General features: G+C 43.7%; 1 protein-coding gene across 2 annotated transcripts in view; it reads right to left on the reverse strand.

Moving 5' to 3' along the window:
- Positions 1–20373, reverse strand: part of Dennd5b (DENN domain containing 5B) — a 176455-nt gene that overhangs the window by 23403 nt on the left and 132679 nt on the right. For both annotated transcript variants that reach the window (XM_070038400.1, XM_070038392.1), the window contains 6 exons: positions 17906–18037; positions 16795–16947; positions 14635–14713; positions 11896–11977; positions 5046–5174; positions 2546–2667 (listed from right to left, as the gene is read on the reverse strand). In XM_070038400.1, coding sequence (XP_069894501.1) covers positions 2546–2667; positions 5046–5174; positions 11896–11977; positions 14635–14713; positions 16795–16947; positions 17906–18037 — 697 coding nt within the window. The remainder of the gene's footprint in view (positions 1–2545; positions 2668–5045; positions 5175–11895; positions 11978–14634; positions 14714–16794; positions 16948–17905; positions 18038–20373) is intronic.

A 20373-nucleotide genomic window follows, 5' to 3' on the forward strand; every position in this document is an offset into this window, starting at 1 on the left:
CCAGCTGACTTTTTTTGGGGGGGTGGGGGGCGGGTACTAGTACTGGGGCTTAAACTCCACGGCCTGGGGTGCTATCCTTTAGTTTTTTCCACTGAAGACTGGAGATCTACCACTTGAACCACAGCTCTACTTCTAGCTTTTTGCTGGTTAAAGATTAGAGTCTCAGGGATTTTCCTGCCTGGGATGACATTGAACCATGAACCTCAGATCTTAGCCTCTTGAGTAGCTAGGATTACAGGTGCCCATGAATAAACTGTTGATCATACTGACCAGGTTCTTCTAATGATGGGCCACTAGATGTCACTGTCCTACCACAGATATTGGCTCAAGCTTGGCAGCATGAAGTTAGACATTACATGTTTTGTCTTTTCAAATGGGGTTAACTCAAACTTATTTGTATATCTGTGTGTATGCATGTGCATGTGTACATTGGTACTGGGACTTGAACTCAGTTGTGTGTACAGTACCTAAGCTTTTTCACTCAGAGCTGTTATTCTACCACTTGAGCCACAGCTCAGTATCTGGCTTTTTTCAGTGGTCAATTGGAGACAAGAGTTTCATGTACAAGCCTGGGCTGGATTGGAACTATGATCCTCAGATCTCAGCCTCTGGAACAGCTAGGATTACAGGTGTGATTCACTGATGCCTGGTGAATCAATACTTTTGACAGATTTCTATAACTTTCTGGGATTTCTACACAGTCCCAAGAGGGGCATTAGGACTAATCCTAGAGACAGATGCAAACAGGATGGGAAACTCACTCCAGACAAGGCAAAATAGATATAGCTTCACAATATGAGCTCAAGATCAGCCAACTCTTATCAGGAAAGTGGGTAGAGTAAATGGTTCATCTCCCTAAATGTACAAAAATGACTATCTGTTGGGTGGATAAGTTCCTTTCTGATCCTTTTAATTTTTGTTGAAGGCAGGAAATTGCTAGAGAAAGCCCATCCTTTCATGGTTTAGTCAAATGACTTTTGAAATGGAAAGCAGAAGGGAGTGCTAGAGATGGAGTTCATGTCTTGCATTGCTAGGATTAGAAAAGGCCAAGGTAAGGTCAGCAGTCAGGGCTGCAGAGGCCTACAATGGCACAACAGTGATTTCACAGTTTAAGTATAAAAATAGCAATCTTATTAAACCAGAATACTTTTTTTTTCATGAAGCAGTTCAATTCTTCAGATAAAGAGAAACCTAGGAATCCTAAATGGGTTTTTCTTCTTTTAAAACTGCAATGCTACATGCAAGTGACTTACGCCTATAATCCTAGCTACTCAGAAGGTTGAGATATAAGGATAATGATTCAAAAGCCAGTCAAGGCATGAAAGTCCATGACTCTTTACCACCAAGGGGTACAGCACAAGCTTTGAGATAAAAGCTAAGTGACAGAGTCCAGGCTCTGAATTCAAGCCCTAGCACTGGCACAAAAACAATGAAAATGTAAATAGTATCTTGAGACTTTTTTTTTTGCCAGTCCTAGGGCTTGGGCACTGTCCCTGAGCTTCTTTCGTTCAAGGCTGGCACTCTACCACTTAAGCCACAGCACCACTTCTGGCTTTTTCTGTTATTTGGTGCTAAGGAACCGAATCCAAGGCTTTGTGCATGCTAGGCAAGCACTCTATCACTAAGTCATATTCCAAGTCCCCCCCCCCCCTTTTTGAGATAAGGTCTTGCTACATTATGTAGTCCAGGTTGGCCCTGAATTTATGATCCTTCTGCCTCAGCCTCTTACCTTCTAGGATTACAAGAGTACATCAGCATGCTCTATCTTTACTCTTTACATTCTTCCCATCCCCTGCACTGGGATAAAATCCTGGACATAAGAGATGGTATTCTGGATTCTTTTTGTTATTATTGTTGGTTGTGGGGCTTGAACTCCGGGCCTGGGTACTGTCCCTGTGCTCTTCAGTTCAAGGCCAGCACTCTACCACTTGAGCTGTCACAGCACCACTTCCAGTTTTCTAGTGGTTAATTGGAGGTAAGAGTCTCATGGACATTCCTGCCCAAGCTGGCAGATTTCAGAGGCCTCCTTAGTAGCCAGGATTACATGCGTGAGCCACTGGCACCCAGCTTGTATTTTGGATTCTTAAACCTGTAGTAACCTCAAAAACAGGTTGGTCCTATTAGTAGACATTATAACTGCCTTTCTCCTTGTTTGTCTCTACCAGAGACTGGAAAGCCAAATCTTCATAATTCTGGCCTATAAAATGTTAATGATGTTTAGTGGGATACTTCTGGAAAATTAGTTTTTTTAAAACACAGATCCTAAAGATTTATGTGTAATGGGGTTTGAACTCGGGGCCTGAGTACTGTTTCTTAGCCTTTTCTTTCAAGGATGATGTTCATTCAAGGATGACGCTTTACTACTTGAGCAACAGCTCACTTCAAGCTTTTTCTGTAGTCTCACAGGTTTTCTGCCTGGCTGGCTTTGAACTCTGTCTGATCCTCTGATTTCAGCTTCTTGAGTATTTAGGAATACAGGTGTAAGCCACAACACCTGGCTGCAGTCTCACTTTTGAAAACATGATTCCCCTTTCTCCAGACTTACTGATGGTTGTAAAGACGCTGGTGAAGCAGAAATAGTCCACGGCATTGAGGGAGAGGAGATGGTACAGAAACTGCTCTCTCTCTTCTTCACAACGCAGGAAAGCATAGCGCTTATAGAGCTTCCTAAAGGGGAAAACAAACACATGATATACTTTCCATTATGCCTTGATTCCACATTAATACATCTACCATATAAAACAAGAGACTTTCATCTCATACAGATAATTCAAACAATGAACATATCAACAGTTAAAGACTTTTTTTTTTGGGGGGGGGTCTGGTCGTGGGGCCTGAACTCTGGGCCTGGGAACTGTCCCTCAGCTCTTCAGCTCAAGGCTAGTGCTCTACCACTTGAGCCACAGCGCCACTTCCGGCTTTTTTCTTTTTTCTTATGTGGTGCTGAGGAATCCAACCCAGGGCCTCATGCATGCAAGACAAGCACTCTACCACTGAGCCACCTTCCCCCAGTTAAAGACTTTTGTTGTTGGTGGTGGGGGTTGAACTCTGAGCCTGGGCACTGTCCCTCAGCTCTTCAGCTCAAGGCAAATGCTTTACCACTTGAGCTACAGCGCCACTTTCAGTTTTCTGGTGATTTATTGGAGATAGGAGTCTCATGGACTTTCCTGCCAGGGCTGGCTTTGAACCATGATCCTCAGATCTCAGCCTCCTGAGTAGCTAGGATTACAGGTGTGAGCTGCCATGCCCAGCTGACTTTTTTTTTGGGGGGGGGGGGTACTAGTACTGGGGCTTAAACTCCACGGCCTGGGGTGGATCCTTTAGGTTTTTCCACTGAAGACTGGAGCTCTACCACTTGAACCACAACTCTACTTCTAGCTTTTTGCTGGTTAAAGATTAGAGTCTCAGGGATTTTCCTGCCTGGGATGACATTGAACCATGAACTTCAGATCTTAGCCTCTTGAGTAGCTAGGATTACAGGTGCCCACCAGTAAACTGTTGATCATACTGACAAGGGTTTAAAAACAATGGCAGAAGCTGGCGCTAGTAGCTCACTCCTGTAATCCTAGCTACTCAGGAGACTGAGATCTGAGGATCTCGGTTGAAAGCCAGCCATGGCAGGAAAGGCCATGAGACTTTTATCTCCAATAAACCACTGAGAAAGCCAGAAGTGGCACTGTGGTTCAAGTGGTAGAGCACTAGCCTGGAGCTGAAGAGCTGAGAGACAGCACGCAGGCCCAGAGTTCAAGCCCCACAACCAAGGAAAAAAACAACAACAATAACAATAACAAAAAAAACAATGGCAGAGCCAGGTCCCAGTGGCTCACACCTGTAATCCTAGCTACTCAGAAGGCTGAATAGAAGTTCAAAGCCAGCCTGGGCAGGAAAGTCCATAAGATTCTTTTTTTTTTTTTTCCTGCTGGTTGTGGGGCCTGAACTCGGTCTGGGCGCTGTCCCTCAGCTGTTCAGCTCAAGGCTAGTGCTCTACCACTTGAGCCACAGTACCATTTCCAGCTTTTCTGTGTATGTGGTGTTGAGGAATTGAACGCAGGGCCTCATGCCACCTTCCCAGCCCTTCCATAAGACTCTTATCTCCAGATAGCTCGGGGGAGGGGGGGAAGGGGGAGAGGGGGTGAGTAGAGCTGTAGCTTAAAGTGGTAGAGAGCTAATCTTGAGCAAAAATTGCTCAGAGACAGCATCCAGGACCCGAGTTCTAGTCCCACAACCACCAAAAACAAAATAAAACAAAGGCTATAAGAAGGATTACAGGTATGAGCCAGCAGCTTTTGGCTTTAGTTTTTTTTTTTTTTTGGGGGGGGTAGGGTAGGATAGGAAATTGGGGTTTGAATTTAGCAATCTGTGGTTGCAAATCAGGCACTCTACCACTTGAATCACACCCCTAGTCCTATTTGGGTTTAGGTATTTTTCAATAGGGTCTCATCTTTTTGCTCAGGGCCAGCCTTAGACTATGATTCTCCTACCTAGGCCTTCCGCTGTATCTGTGATTATAAAAATGTGTATTACCATATACAGCTTTGTTGAGATGGGTTCTTGCTACCATTGTGCCCAGGCTGGCCTCAGATTTCAATTCTTCTGATCTCTGCCTCTGGAGTAGCTAGTATTAGGTGTGACTGAGTAAGCTGGGATTATAGATGTGATCAACCATGCCCTGCCCAGTCACTCCAGGCTTTGTTGTGAGTTTTACAGTACAAGGTTTATATTAATTCGTGTATCCTTCAGATGTTACTGTCAGCTTGTGTGGACTAGTCAGCTTCCTCCCGCACCCCATTACAGCACAGCAATCTGTTCTTTGGCTGTGCAATCTGGTGTGCACTCCCAGAATGATCAAGTATTACAACCATGAAGTTTTACAACCATGAAGTTTCTGGAGCACATGTCTATAGGACAGTAATAATACACGTGGCTTGTGAATTAGCAATTCACACCGAGACACCAGTTAGTCAGCTTACATGATACGGTCACAATGTGCTCTACCAGCACACACTTCAGGGGAGCAGAAATGGTTCTGAAAGGCCTGGTCTTACTTGGTGAGCGGCTGGTTAGAGAGCAGCTGTTTGAGGTGCTGGGACAGAAGCTTCTTTTCCAGGGACAATCTGATCCATGCCCGAGCACGCCCCACATCAGTCTTGATCTCACTCATGCTCTGAATGTGCCTAGAGAACACAGACAACAATGAGGGCTTGGCTCTGTGTGGCTTGGAGCCTATGGACAGACTACAGACAGGAACCACAAGACAGGAAAGCTCTTTTTGCCATTACCCACAATGTGAAGGCTGGCTAAACTCAGCCAGTCTGCATTCACAAAGCCAGCCCATGTCACCTCTGCATGGCAACTCGAGCTCACAGGCAGCATCTTATAAGGAATTATCCACACTCATGAGCTTTGCAGCTTTATGTATTTTTTTTTATTTTTATGGCAGTACTGGAGTTTTGAACTCAGGGCTCTGAGCTTATTAGGCAGGTGCTCTGCCTCCTGAAAGCCATCCCTCCAACCCACTTTTTAAGGCTTTTGATTTTTCTTTGTTTTGGTCTCAAAACACTTATAAATATTTATTTGCTTATTCCAGACCCTCAAGAGATAAAAAATAAGACAATCAGAATAGTCAAGTTTGTATTCACAGTGCTTTTTGCCACAAGTTTAATCTACTGAGCTATTTTTCATGTGGTCTCAGATATTACGTAGAAAATACAAAATCTTACTGTTTAGGATATTAGGTAAGTCCAGCTATACTGTGTTGATGATCTTAAAAACTGGGCCAGGCACTGGTGGCTCATGCCTGTAATCCTAGCTACTCAGGAGGCTGAGATCTGAGGATTGTGGTTCAAAGCCAGCCTTGGCAAGAACGTCTGTGAGACTCTTATCGCCAATAAACTACCAGAAAACCAGAAGTGGCACTGTAGCTCAAGTGGTAGAGCGCTAGCCTTGAGCCGAAGAGCCAAGGGATAGTGCCCAGGCCTAGAGTTCAAGCCCAACCACCCCCACACACACAAAAAAAAATTGGAAGAGGCTTGGAAAATTGCATGGTAATTATACATTACAAAAATGATGTACCTGACATCAATGAACTATTGCATATGTACATAAATACTATTCCAGTGAGTCTGAATCTATCTTCCTAAATGATTTTCCTCCTAAGGAAGGAAGGAAAGGAAGAAGAGCAAGAGCAAGAGCAAGGCAGGCGTAGGGACAGGATAGGCTGTGAAGCACGGCAGAGTAGCATCATGGAGGCTGTTTCTGTCATCCCCAGGTCTACCTTTTTTTCCTTCCCTTATAGTTACAAAAATCTCTTCCAACACTTGTGGACTAATAAGAATTAGCAGGAGCCGGGCGCTGTAATCCTAGCTGCACAGGAGGCTGAGATCTGAGGATCTCGGTTCAAGGCCAGCCCGGGCAGGAAAGTCCGTGAGACTCTTTTTGTTTTTTTTTTTAATTGTGAAAATACCATACAGAGGGGTTACAATTACATGGGCAAGATAATGAGTACATTTCTTATCAAGCATTGTTGCCTTCTCCTTTGTTTCCCCTTCCCATCCCTTCCCATCCCTTCCTACCACCCCCCCAGCCAAAGTTGTAAAGTTCGTTTTTTGACATAACAATTTGTACATCTCATTGTTGCAATGGGTCCACCTGTATCCCTATTTAAACGATTTGATTTTTCCCTTCCCCTCCACAAATTATACCAACATTAAATACAGTAAAAGCAGGGGTTATACCATGGGGGAGGGACATACAACAAAGAAATCACCTTATAAATATGTTAGAAACAATTGCATGAAAGCAAAAATATATGAATACTGGGCTGGAAAGGTGGCTCAGTGGTGCTGTAGCTCAAGTGGTAAAGTGCTAGCTAGCCTTGAGCTGAAGAGTGAGTCCAGAGTTCAAGTCCCACAACTGACCAAAAAAAAAAGATTAAAAAAAAAAAGAATTAGCATCAAATACAATCTGCTTTTTGTCTTTTTTTTGTGTGCCAGTCCTGAAGCTTGAACTCTAGGCCTTGCACTGTCCTTGAGCTTCTTCTACCTTAGACTAGCAATCTATGACTTGAGCCACAGCCACTTCCAGCTTTTTGGTAGTTTACTAGAGGTAAGAGTCTCACGGAGGGGCTGGGAAGGTGGCTCAGTGGTAGAGCGCTTGCCTTGCATGCATGAGGCCCTGGGTTCCATTCCTCAGCACCACATAAGCAAAAAAGAAAAAAGCTGGAAGTGGCGCTGTGGCTCAAGTGGTAGAGTGCTAGCCTTGAGCTGAAGAGCTGAGGGACAGAGCCCAGGCCCAGAGTTCAGGCCCCACGACCGGACCCAAAGAGTCTCACCGACTTTCCTGCCTGGGCTGGCTTCTAACCATGATCCTCATATCTCATCCTACTGAGAAGCTAGAATTACAGGTGTGAGCCAACAGCACCTGACCCTTACCATTTTTGTGGAGCTTGGCCACAATCCACCTCACCTCTAATAATTTTTCAGAATTTATAACAAACTTATTCTAAAGGGATCATTACATAGCCATGAGAATCTGTGTTAAGCACGACCTCTGTGGGCTTTGCCTTACACTGGTGGTAGCAGCAGCCTGGGTCCCTGGGGATCCAGACACCTTCCCTTCAAGGTGAGCCTCTAAAACAATGGAGGCTCTCTCTCAGCCCTGCAGACTTCATCCAATCAGGACACAGGACTTCAGCTTTCAACAACTACATGTTCTACTACATTCCTTGATGTTTAGTAACTGAAATACCTCTTAGCTAAAGCCACTATTATTTTCTGATCGTGTCTTTATGTTCTGGCATTACAAGATGCCTGGGACTCTTCCTATATTTTTCCATCTGTAGCCCTGGTGTCATCCCCTCCTGTCCCCTGCCTGGTACTTCTCATTAGAGAATATTTGAAAACCAGTAAATGGGTGGTAGGTATGCTCACTATGGCTGAGGGAATGCTTCCTCTAGCTCCTGTCAAGGGAGAAAGCTTAGAATATGCCAGTTACTGTCAGAACCAGGCAATAGGAGAGGGGCTGACTAACAAGGAGGAGCCTGGGGGTTGGGATAATGAAACTGTTTTGTACCATGGTTGTGTTATTTGTAAGGTCCACAGCACTGAACACTAACAAACAATGAATTTGATCATACATAAATTTCAGGGAAACAAAGCAAAACAAATGGTCAACCAGGATAAGAAGGGAACTCTAAATAGAATACAAAATAAGAACAGAACTGCTTTTTTTTTTTTCTGTCCAAGACTGGGATTTGAACTTAGTACCTGGCACTTTTGCTCACTGGCTGGTGTTCTACCAAATGAGCCATACCTTCCAACCCCATCAGAATTATTTTTTTGTATGCCGGTCCTGGGACTTGAACTCAGGGCTTGAGCCAGTACCATCCTTGACCTTTTTTTTCTAGTCTTTTTTTTTTTTTTGGCTCAAGGTTGGTGTTCTATTACTTGAGCCATACATCCACTTCTGGCTTTTTATTTTTATTTTTGGGGGTGGGAGTCCGGTAGTAGGGCCTGAACTCTTGGCCTGGGTACTGTCCCTCAGCTCTTCAGCTCAAGGCTAGCACTCTACTACTTGAGCCACAGCGCCACTTCCGGCTTTTTTTTCTGCTTATGTGGTGCTGAGGAATTGAACCCAGGGCCTTAAGCATGCACAGTGAGCGCTTACCACTGAGCCACCTTCCCAGCCCCTCCTTCTGGCTTTTTAGTAGTTAATTAGAGGTAAGAGTCTCATACACTTTTCTGCCCTGGCTGACTGAACTGTAATCCTCAGATCTCAGCCTCCTGATTAGCTAAGATTACAGGTATGGGCCACCAGCAACTGGCCTAACAGAACAGTTTTACAAATAAATAATGCAATACACTGAAGAGAATGAAGAAAAAACACTTTTAAAACCTAAGCTTTGGAAACTAGTATTTTGACTGGACCTGAAACTTGAAAAACAAAAGTAGAAGTAGATGAAAACAGTTATGAACTAGTGTCCAGAGTGTTATGGGCTGGTCATTGAGCCATGACTTACGAGGCTTGCACAATAAGCAAATATGCTGTCCATAACAAGAATCAGATCTCTGGTTGTTGGACAAAAAAATTACTAATAAGGAAAGAAGGACCCCTGGTACTAATATGAAATGAGAGACATCATTAACTCACAGTTTGAAAATTCCTGTGTACAATTATGACAAAATACATACACAGGTAAAGATGGAAACAAATGTAAAGATGCATGTATAATGTAGCTGGTAAGCACTAGTATCTAAATATGCATTTTTCATGCTTACTTTGGGTAATCTGCATTTATTAAGTTACTGAATATTTACTCCAACATTTGAAGATGTCTCATCACCATATTTTATAGGCTCCTGGCTGTAGAGCTAGCTAACAGCACAGCTGAAAATGTTAATCCTGCAAAGCTAGTTACAGGAGCCAAGATCTCTCTCTCTCTCTTTCCTTCCTTTCTTCCTCTTTCCTTCCTCCCTCCCCCGCTTATTTTTGTTAGTCATGGGACTTGAACTCAGGGCCTGTGCTCTATCCCTGAGCTCTTTTTTTTTTTTTTTGGGTACGGTCGTGGGGCCTGAACTCTGGGCCTGGGCGCTGTCCCTCAGCTCTTCAGCTCAAGGCTAGCACTCTACCACTTGAGCCACAGTGCCACTTCTGGCTTTTTTCTTTTTGCTTATGTGGTACTGAGGAATCGAACCCAGGGCCTCATGCATGCAAGGCAAGCACTCTACCACTGAGCCACCTTCCCAGCCCGGTCCCTGAGCTCTTTTGCTCAAGGCTAGTACTCTACTACTTTGAGCCATAGTGCTACTTCTGGTTTTCTGATGGTTAATTGGAGATAACAGTCTCACAGTTCTTTCTACCTGGGCTGGCTCTGAACCACAATTCTTGTATCTCAACTTCCTGAGTAGCTAGGATTACAAGCGTGAGCCACTGTTGCCTGGCTTCACGGAACTTTCACTGTGGCTAAGATAAAAAAAAAAAAATGGTATGAAATGGGTGCTGTTCCTGTGTCTACTTGAGACCTGGGGAAACTGAGGCACAGGGATGGTCACACAGGTAGCCAGAGGTAAAGACAAGATGTGTCACCACTATGTTTGAGTACTAGTTGTTAAGAGCTGCAAATATTTAACAAAGCAAATAAGTATCAACAATATTTATAAGGCAAACCATAAATGTTACTGTTGTTACAAATGGTATGACACTCATTTTAGACTTATACATCTTAAGAGCTGAGTACTGTGCCTAAAATGTTTTTTTTTTTTTTTAAAAAAAAGCCTTCTTCATCTGAAAAAAATCTATTTGGGATTTATTTTTTGTGCCAGTTCTGGGACTTGAACTCAGGACCTGGGTACTCTTCCTGAGCTTTTTAATTTTATTTTATGTATTTTTTGCTAGTCCTGGGGTTTGAACTCAGGGCCTGGGCACTGTCCCTGAACTTCTTTTTGCTCAAGGCTAGCACTCTACAGTGCCACTTCTGGCTTTTTCTGTTTATGTGGTACTGAGGAATTGAATCCAGGGCTTCATGCATGTGAGGCAAGCACTCTACCACTAAGCCACATTCCCAGCCTGCTTTTTAATTTTTATTATCTATTTATTACTCAAGGTTAGCCTTCTACAGCTCCACTTCTGGATTTTTGATGGTTAAGAGTCTCACAGACTTTTCCTTCCTGGCTGACTTGAAACTGTAATCCTCAGATCTTGGTCTCTTGAGTAGTTAGGATTACAGGTGCCTGGCTGTTTTGGATATCTTAATGCCTCTGAAGATTTCTTTTTTTTTTCTTCTTTTTGTCGGTCGTGGGGCTTGAACTCTGGGGTTGGCCACTGTCCCTGCGTTCTTCAGCTCAAGGTGAGTACTCTACCACTTGAGCCACAGCGCCACTTCCAGTTTTCTAGTTTCCACTTTATTGGAGATAGAGTCTCACGGACTTTCCTGCCCAGGTTGGCTTTGAACCGTGATCCTCAGATCTCAGCCTCTTGAGTAGCTAGGATTACAGGCGTGGGTCACTGGTGCCCGGCACCTCTGAAGATTTCTAAGGCCAGTTAGTGAGAAATAAAAATGTTCAGATTTAGGGCTGGGAAGACGGCTCAGTGGTAGAGCGCTTGCCTTGCATGCCTGAGGCCCTGGGTTCGATTCCTCAGCACCACATAAGCAAAAAGAAAAAAGCCGGCAGTGGCGCTGTGGCTCAAGTGGTAGAGCGCTAGCCTTGAGCTGAAGAGCTGAGGGACAGCACCCAGGCCCAGAGTTCAGCCCCACGACCGGACCAAAAAAAAAAAAAAAAAGTTCAAATTTGTATTTGTTTCAAACAAAATCTGCTGACAGTAAGTTTAGAGTCAAGTAACCTGTTATTATTTGACCACCTTTTTTTTTTTTGCCTGTATCTGTAGATAGTTGATATTTAAGGGAGTTAAAAAAAAACAAACAAAAATTATATAATAGATAAGAAATAGTTTAGAAAACTCAGTTGGATTTAATGTCAGAAAAAATATAATAGCATAGACATCAGTGATCAATCAGTGATAGAAATGATAAATCAAGCCAGGCTTTGGTGGCGCATGCCTGTAATCCTAGCTACTCAGGAGGCTAAGATCTGAAGGTCCCAGTTTAAAGCCAGCCAGGGCAGTAAAGTATAAGAGACTCTTATCGCCCATAAACCACAAGAAAACTGGAAGTGGCGCTGTGGCTCAAGTGGTAGAATGCTTGCCTTGAGCTGAAAAGCTGAGGGACAGCTCTTCAAGCCCCATGACCAATTAAAAATAAAAGATAAATCAATGATTAAAAAATGCTTTCTTCTGAATATGTAAGGAAAAATACATGTAGCCATATATATTTGAGCTAGTTAGGTGATAAACTATAAAATACTTTCAAGTTATCATCATTTTAACATATGCAAAAAATACCTCATGTCTTGGATGAGAGAGACCCTGAGTGTAGGTAACATAACTCCTGAGTCAGACTTTCTTCTTTCTGGTCCAAGGACAACTATGGAAAAGCATCAGCAAAATATTAATTAGAAAAAAATAACAGAAAGAACTTTAATCTGTGGCTATATTTAGACAGTTACAATAATTTTTATAGAAGTTCACCTAGCAAATAAGGCAAAGTGTGCAAATTCTGGCCCTAATGACTACTCATTTTCTACAGCTACTCATTCTAATAGCATAATTACAGAAAACAATCTCTAAATTAAGGTACTAGGTATGTCAATCTTTATCTCTGGACTCATGAAGTAGAAATATATAGATTAAAATCTGGAAAAAGTGCTAAAAATAAAATAACATGTTAGATTGGGCACTGGTGACTCACACCTGTAATCCTAGCTATTTAGGAGGGTAAGACCTGAGGATCATGGTTTGAAGCCACCCAGCAGGAAAGTCTGTGAGACTCTATCTCCAACTGATCACCAAAAACATGGAAGTGAAGCTGTGGCTCAAGTTGTTAAGTGCCAGTCTTGAATGAATAAAGGGATAGCTCTCAGAGCTTGGGTTCAAGCTCTAGTAGCTCACATGCATGTACACATACATACATACATACACAAATACAAAGAAAAAGAAAAGAAAGCTCTGAACAACTGGTGTGATTCAGTGGTAGAGCATCTTTTTGGTCACTGGTTTGATTAAAAACAAAAAACAACAACAACAAAAAAGGCAAGCTAGGTGTCGGTGGCTCATGTCTGTAATCTTAGCTACTCAGAAAGATGAGATCTGAGGCTCGAGGTTCTAAGCCAGACTGAGCAGAAAAGTCCCCAGGAGACTCTTAACTCCAACTAACCACTCAAAAACCGGAAACTGCTGTGGCTCAAGGGGAATAGCACTAGCCTTGAGCAAAAAAAGCAGTTCAGGGACAGTGCCCAGGCCCTGAATTCAAGCCCCACAACTCATAAAAACAACAAAAAACAAACAGGCTGGGCTTATGCTTGTAATCTTAGTTACTCATGAGGGTGAGACCTGAGGATCCCAGTTCAAAGCCAGCTTGGGCAGGAAAGTCTATGAGATTCTATCTCCATTTAATCACTAGAAAACCAGAATTGAAGTTGTGGTTCAAAGTGGTAGAGCATTAGCTTTGAGCTTAAAAAGTTCTGGGACAGGGCTGGGAAGGTGGCTCAGTGGTAGAGTGCTTGCCTTGTATGCATGAGGCCCTGGGTTTGATTCCTCAGCACCACATAAGCAGAAAAAGCCAGAAGTGGCACTGTGGCTCAAGTGGTAGAGCGCTAGCCTTGAGCTGAAGAGCTGAGGGACAGCGCCCAGGCCCAGAGTTCAGGCCCCACGACTGGCAAAAAAAAGAAAAGAAAAGACAAACAAGGCTGGGAATGTGGCTTAGTGGTAGAGTGCTTGTCTAGCATGCACAAAGCCCTGGAAGTGATGCTGTGGCTCAAGTGGTACAGTGCTAGCCTTGAGCAAAAATAATCTCAGGGACAGTGCCCAGGCCTTGAGTTTGAGCCCCAGGACTGCTCCCCCCGCCAAAAAAACCCAAAAACAAAACAAACAAAAAGCAAGCAAGCTCCCTGCTATAAATACACACAGAACCACATAAACATCCTTTTTTTGGGGGGGGGAGGGGGAAGGAGGGTGTCCTGAAGCTTAAACTTAGGACCTGGGCATTATCTCTGAGATTTTTTGTTCAAGACTAGCTCTCTATCACTTGAGCCACAGCTCCACTTCCAGATTTTTTGGTGGGTAATTGGAAATAAGAATTTCATGGACATTCCAGCCCAGGCTAGCTTCAAACCCCATTCCTCGGATCTCTGGATTATGGGTGTGAGCCACATGTACTTTTAATTAGCAGAATTATGATACTTCTAACATGAGATATCTTCTATAAATTGTAAGAGAATTTGACTTCTAATCTGAGTGTGGTGGTACATACCTGTATACAGGTGTGTATAAGCTATACACCCCAGGTACTTGAGAGGCTAAAGTGAGAGGATCTCTTGACCCTAGGAGTTTGAAACTAGCTAGGTATTACAGTGAGACGCCATCATTCACAAATAGATAAATAACATACATACATACATAAGCAATTAAGTAATGATGGAAAAAGATTATGACTCTAGGAGAGGATTTTTGTTTTTGAGCTTAAACTCAGGGCCTTGTACTATTGCTTGGTTTTTGTGCTCAAGGCTAGTGCTCTAACACTTTGAGCCACAGCGCCACTTCTAGTTTTCTGGTGGTTAATTGGAGATAAAAGTCTCATTCCTTTCCTGCCTGGGCTGGCTTTGAACTGTGATCCTTAGATCTCAACCTCATGAGTAGTTAGGATTATAGGCGTGAGCACTGGTGCCCAGCCCACCCATCTTTTATGTAAGACAAAAATGTACCCTGGCATTGTCCTTCACACTTTATGAGTTTTTCATATGTGTTACATTTTTTGATGGACACGACTAACTTGGTATAGCCAACATTACCTTCCCTGTCTTATGAGTAAGGAGGCAGAAGATCAGAGAGGTTAAGTGGCTTTCTACAGCCTTCCATTTAATAAATCCCATTGATCACCTCTGCTTTACTCTACTTCTGGCAAGATGGGTAAGTTTCACTTGAGACAGAGAAGAGACAAACACAGCTTCCCAGAACTGACGCTCCCTATGGTCTGGTGCTGCTTGCTCTGTGGAAACAATCTATCCCAAACCAGTGCCCACTCACCTGGTGATTCTGCAAGGTGCTCTTGCTTCTCTTCTCTGTCCTGAAACTGAATTAAATGTGACCACAAGGCTGACTTCCCCTGAAAATAAAAGGTTCATAAAGTTTTACTTAAAAAAAAAAAGAATCAAGAAGGGCTGGGAGGGTGGCTCAGTGGTAGAGCGCTTGCCTTGCATGCATGAGGCCCTGGGTTTGATTCCTCGGCACCACATAAGCAAAAAGAAAAAAGACGGAAGTGGTGCTGTGGCTCAAGTGGTAGAGCGCTAGTCTTGAGCTGAAGAGCTCCTGTGGAGATGTCGTCTTGTGGCTTTTTTTAAAATAAGGTTTTTATTGTAAAAAGACTGTACAGAGGGGCCCAATTACATGAGCAAGGTAATTATCAAGCATTGTTGCCTCCTCCTTTGTTTTTTCCCTACCATCCCTGTCCTCCCATCTCTATGACTACATTCCCCCACCCCATCTTGTGGCTTTTTTCTCCCTGGATTTGAACTGTGATCCTCTAGCTCTCACCTTCCTGTGTAGTGAGGCTATAGGTATTATCCCTGGTACCCAGCATGACTTAATTTTTTTTTTTTGGGGTCTGGTCGTGGGGCCTGAACTCTGGGCCTGGGCACTGTCCCTCAAGGCTAGCACTCTGCCACTTGAGCCACAGCACCACTTCTGGCTTTTTTCTTTTTGCTTATGTGTTGCTGAGGAATCAAACCCAGGGCCTCATGCATGCAAGGCAAGCGCTCTACCACTGAGCCACCTTCCCAGCCAGCCTAGCATCATTTTTACAGTTATTTTTGGTGGAGCTAAGGATTGAAGCGGGGCCCTGTACATTGTAGGCACACAACTACTAAGCAACACACAGAGGCCTAGTGACATTTTGAGCATCTAACTCCTTCACCTTGTTGAGGAGCTTGGCAAGAGACTTAGCTCAGCAGAAGGCCAGAAGGACTGGCATGGAGATGATTGAGGTCAGCTTGACTGTCACTTTGTTGGATATAATTAGGTTACATTAGTATCCATGGAATTAAGGGGCTCTAGTAGCACAAAATACATATTTATATGTAGAATATTTGGGTGGAAAGAAGGAAGAAAACTGGCATAACCAGATAAAGAGAAAGGGGAGTCCCATCAGAAAAGGAGACTGAGGACCAGAGCAAAGAAACTATCTAAACTTTTCCACCCTTAAACACTGTATCACACATTGTGTGGGTCCCACAGAGCAATGAGCATGCAGTGAGTGTGGGATTTTCTTTTGCTATCATTTTATCATTTGTTCCCAAATCATTGCCTGATTGTTGATTATATTTCCCTTTTCTGGCATTAAAAAACTGGTGACACAAGCTGGGCGCTGGTGGCTCACATCTGTAATCCTAGCTACTGAGGAAGCTGAGATCTGAGGATCACAGTTCAAAGCCAGCCCAGACAGGAACATCTGTAAGATCTTATCTCCAATAAACCACCAGAAAACCAGAAGTGATGCTGTAGGTCAAGTGGTAGAGCCTTAGCCTTGAGCTGAAGAGCTAAAGGGCAGTGCCCAGGACCAGAGTTCAAGCCCCACTATGGACAAAACAAAACAAAACTGGTGATACACTGCCAGTCATTTGTAACAAAAGACAAAGCAACATAGGCTTTTTTTGTTTTGTTTCCTTATTGGCTTTTTTCCCCCTCAAGGTCACAGCTCCACTTTTGACTTTTTTCTGGTTAATTGGAGATTTTCTCACAGACTTTCCTTCCAGGATTAGCTTTGAATCTTGATCTTCAGATCTCAGACTTCCAAGTAAATTTAGGATTATAGGCGCAAGTCCTAAGTGCCTGTCTGAAGACAGCGCCCCCGCCACGCCCCCCTCCCTGCTTTTTTTTTTGGTCGGTGGTGGGGCTTAAAATCTGGGCCTGGGCACTGTCCTTCAGCTCTTCAGCTCAAGGCAGGCACTCTACCAATTGAGCCACAGCACCACTTCTGGTATCCTGGTGGTTAACTGGAGATAAGAGTCTTATGGATGTGCCTGTGTGGGCTAGCTTTGAACCATGATCATCAGATCTCAGCCTCCCGAGTAGCTAGGATTACAGGGGTGAGCCATAAGCACCCAACTAAAGATGGCCTTTTAATGACATCTCCTTCTCTATGTCACATTTCTTACAGATCTCCTAATGGACTATGACCTGAGCAGTTACCTGCTTGACCTGCAAGCCATGACTCCATATCCTCTCCAGCAAGTCACAGAGGCTGGCGATCAGGGTGTTCTCCTCCAGACCAGTGATGTTTGCTTCCCCATGGCCCAGCTCCACTGCCTCATGTCCCATCTTCTCTACCAACATGCGCTTTGTCTGAAATATCACATGTGATCAGTCTTTAATCCATCCCATAAGTGAGTCAATTACCAGCCTAAGAGACCTGGCGTCCCTTCGTTGTCTAATTACAGATTTGCATTGTATGTGTGTGTGTGTGTGTTTGTGTGTGGTGTGTGCTGTTCCTGGGGCTTATTTTCTGGGCATAGCCACTGTCCCTTTTGTGCTCAGGGATAGTACCCTACCACGGGAGTCACAGCTTCACACTTTCGACTCCTTTACTGCTTGAGCTAAGAGTTTCATGGACTGGCTTTGAACCATGATCCTTAGATTTCAGTCTCCTGAGTTGCTAGGTTTACAGTCTTGAGCCACTAGCACCCAGCCTAATTACAGATATTTTAATACCCTAGGGAAATGTTTTGATTTCTAACTGCAATAATATCATCTGAGTATTACTATTATGTCAGAGAAATGGAGAGACACTAAAGAGAGACTGAGATATTTGCATAACATACCCATGTAGGAAAAGAGCTTTTATACAATAATTTTCTTTTTTGTGGGTCAAAAGGCTTGAGCTCAGGGTCTGGGTGCTATCTCTGAGCTCTTTTTGCTCAAGTTTAGCACTCTAACACGTGAGTCACAGCCCTACTTCCAGCTTTATTTGGTGCTTAATTGGAAAATAAAAAGTCTTGCTGACTTTTTTCCAAGGCTGGCTTTGAGCCAAGATCATTTTATCTCATTCTCCTGAGTAGCTAGGATTATAGTAGTGAGCCACCAGAACCTGGCAATGTCTTTTGATGGCAGAGAACACAAAGATGAGAAAAACTATGTGGGGCTCCTAGATTACTGGTATGGTGGGATTTCATGTAAGAATACATGCAAGATTCCTTTTAGGGAAGCTATGTTCCCAGTGGAGATTGACTCATCTCCTCTTAGCCATACCTCCCATCCCCAGCACAAGTGTAAATTCACACTGTCCAGCATCAGTAATACATACCTTCATTCTGCATTCTTTTAATAAGCCTTCCACAAATTTCCAGTTAGTCTGTGCAATTACTGCAGGAGAGAGGTCTGACAATTTGGGTTGCCTCAGGTTTTTTCCTAAGCTTCGTGCCTCTTGCATATATTTCTAAAAATTAAGAGTATTTAAAAATATATAAGTATCATTTTCTGTTCTACTTAACCTTATACCAACAAATAGAGGAATAAGCGAGATACGGACAGGCTGGATTAGCGTGTGGCACTTTGGAGAAAGTGTTGTGCTGTGCTCTCCTAAATCTGTTAATTTAAAGTTTAAAATCATTCAGAACCATGTGGAGCTTACTTAGTACTTGTGTGTGTATGTGTGTGTGCGTGTGTGTGTGCGCACACACGTGTGTGTGTTTGTGCACTCCAGTATTGGGGCTTGATCTCAGGGCTCAGTACTATCCCTTAGCCTTTTTGCTCAAGGCTGGCTCTCTACCACTTAAGAAGCAGCTCCACTTGCAGTTTTTTGGTTTTTATATAGTTAACTGAAGATAAAAGTCTCAAGCCAGGTGTCAATGGCTCATGCCTGTAATCCTAGTTACTCAGGAGACTGAGATCTGAGGGTTGCAGTTCAAAGCCAGCCCAGGCAGGAAAGTCCATGAGCCTTTTTTGGGGAGGTGGGTCAGTCATGGGGCTTGAACTCTGAGGTTGGGCACTGTCCTTGAGCTCCTCAGCTCAAGGTGAGTGCTCTACCGCTTGAGCCACAGCACCACTTTCAGTTTTCTAGTGGTTTATTGGAGATAAGAGACTCATGGACTTTCCTGCCCAGGCTGGCTTTGAACCGTGATCCTCAGATCTCAGCCTCCTGAGTAGCTAGGATTATAGGCGTGAGCCACCTGCGCCTGGCTAGTCCATGAGACTTTTACCTCCAATTAACCACAAGAAAACCAGAAGTAGTGCTTGTGGCTCAAAGAGGTAGAGCATTAGCTTTGAGCTAAAGAGCTCAGGGACAGCACTCAGGTCCAGACCAAGCTCCACAATGACCAAGAGAGAAAGAGGGAGAAAAAGAGAGAGGGGGGGAGGGAGAAGGAGAGAGAGGCAGAGAGGGAGAGGGAGAGGGTGGAGGAGAGGGAGAGAGGGAAAGAGAGAGCACACACGCATGCACAAGAGTACCTCAAGGACTTTCCTGCCTGGACTGGCTCTGAAACACAGTTCAAGTGTGAGCTTCCAGCACTGGGCTTAGTTTAGTTTTTATTTTCTATTTATTTTTTCGTTGGCCGTGGGACTTGAACTCAGGACCTGGGTGCTGTCTCTGAGCTCTTTTGCTCAAAGCTAGCACTCTAACCACTTTGAGCCACAGAGCCACTTCTGAGTGTTGAGTGGTTAATTTGAAATAAAGAATTCCACCGGACTATTTTTTCCCTGGCTTCGAACCTCAATCCTAGATCTCAGCCTCCTGAGTAGCTAGGATTACAGGTATAAGACACCTAGTTTAGTGACTTAGATTACCTGACGGATGAAAAGGCAGGTATCTGGTTTTAAGTGCAAATTCTGGAGAAGCCTAGTGGGTCTCAGATCATTTCTTTCCTCCACTCCTCTCTCCACACAAGAACTTCACATATCTGTCTAGCTTGACCAGTTCTAATTAACATCCCAACAGTAAATCTAGAAGTTCTAGAACTGAGTAGACATTAGGCATAACAACTAATGTTTTTATATTCGAGGTGTGTGTGTGTGTGTGTGTGTGTGTGTGTGTGTGTGTGTGTGTGTGTGTGTGTGTGTGTGTGTGTGTGTGTGTGTGTGTGTGTGTGTGTGTGTGTGTGTGTGTGTGTGTGTGTGTGTGTGTGTGTGTGTGTGTGTGTGTGTGTGTGTGTGTGTGTGTGTGTGTGTGTGTGTGTGTACTGGAGGGCTTGAATTGAAGGCCTTGCATACTTTCTTAGCTTTTTTTGCCAAAAGCTAATACTCTACCACTTGAGCCCCGACTACTTTTGGCTTTCTGGTGAATAACTGGAGATCACAGTCTTCCAAATTTTCTTGCCTTGGCTGGCTTAGAACCCAGGCTTCTGGATTCATAAGTCTTAGCTCCATGGGATGGCTTCTGAATGTCCAGATCTCAGCCTGCTGAGTAGCTAGTATTACAGGCTTCAGCCACCAGTGCCTAGCTTAAGTGCTACTTAATATAGACTCCTCCTTAGTTTTCTAATAAACACTCGTATCCCTTAAATTGCTGCTGAACTTGTGAAAAGATCTTTCATAAAATTAAACTTTAATGACATAAACAGAGAAAAAATATGAGCAAGGCTCCTAAATTATTTGTGTTCTCAGGAAAACAGTGGTGAATGCAAGCTGGCATGTAGGGTCAGTAGGAAAAACTGGCTGGACATCAGGATTTCTGGGCTCCAAGCCCAACTCTGCTTTTGTATGTCCATTTAACCTTTGGTCAACTGTCTTGGACCTTAGCTAATTATGTCAGATTGGATAAGATGAACTCTAGGGTTC

This window comes from Dipodomys merriami, unplaced genomic scaffold (genome assembly GCF_024711535.1).
Source record: "Dipodomys merriami isolate MVZ:Mamm:240054 unplaced genomic scaffold, mDipMer1.0.p SCAF_10, whole genome shotgun sequence".
In the NCBI taxonomy this organism is placed as follows: Eukaryota; Metazoa; Chordata; class Mammalia; order Rodentia; family Heteromyidae; genus Dipodomys; species Dipodomys merriami.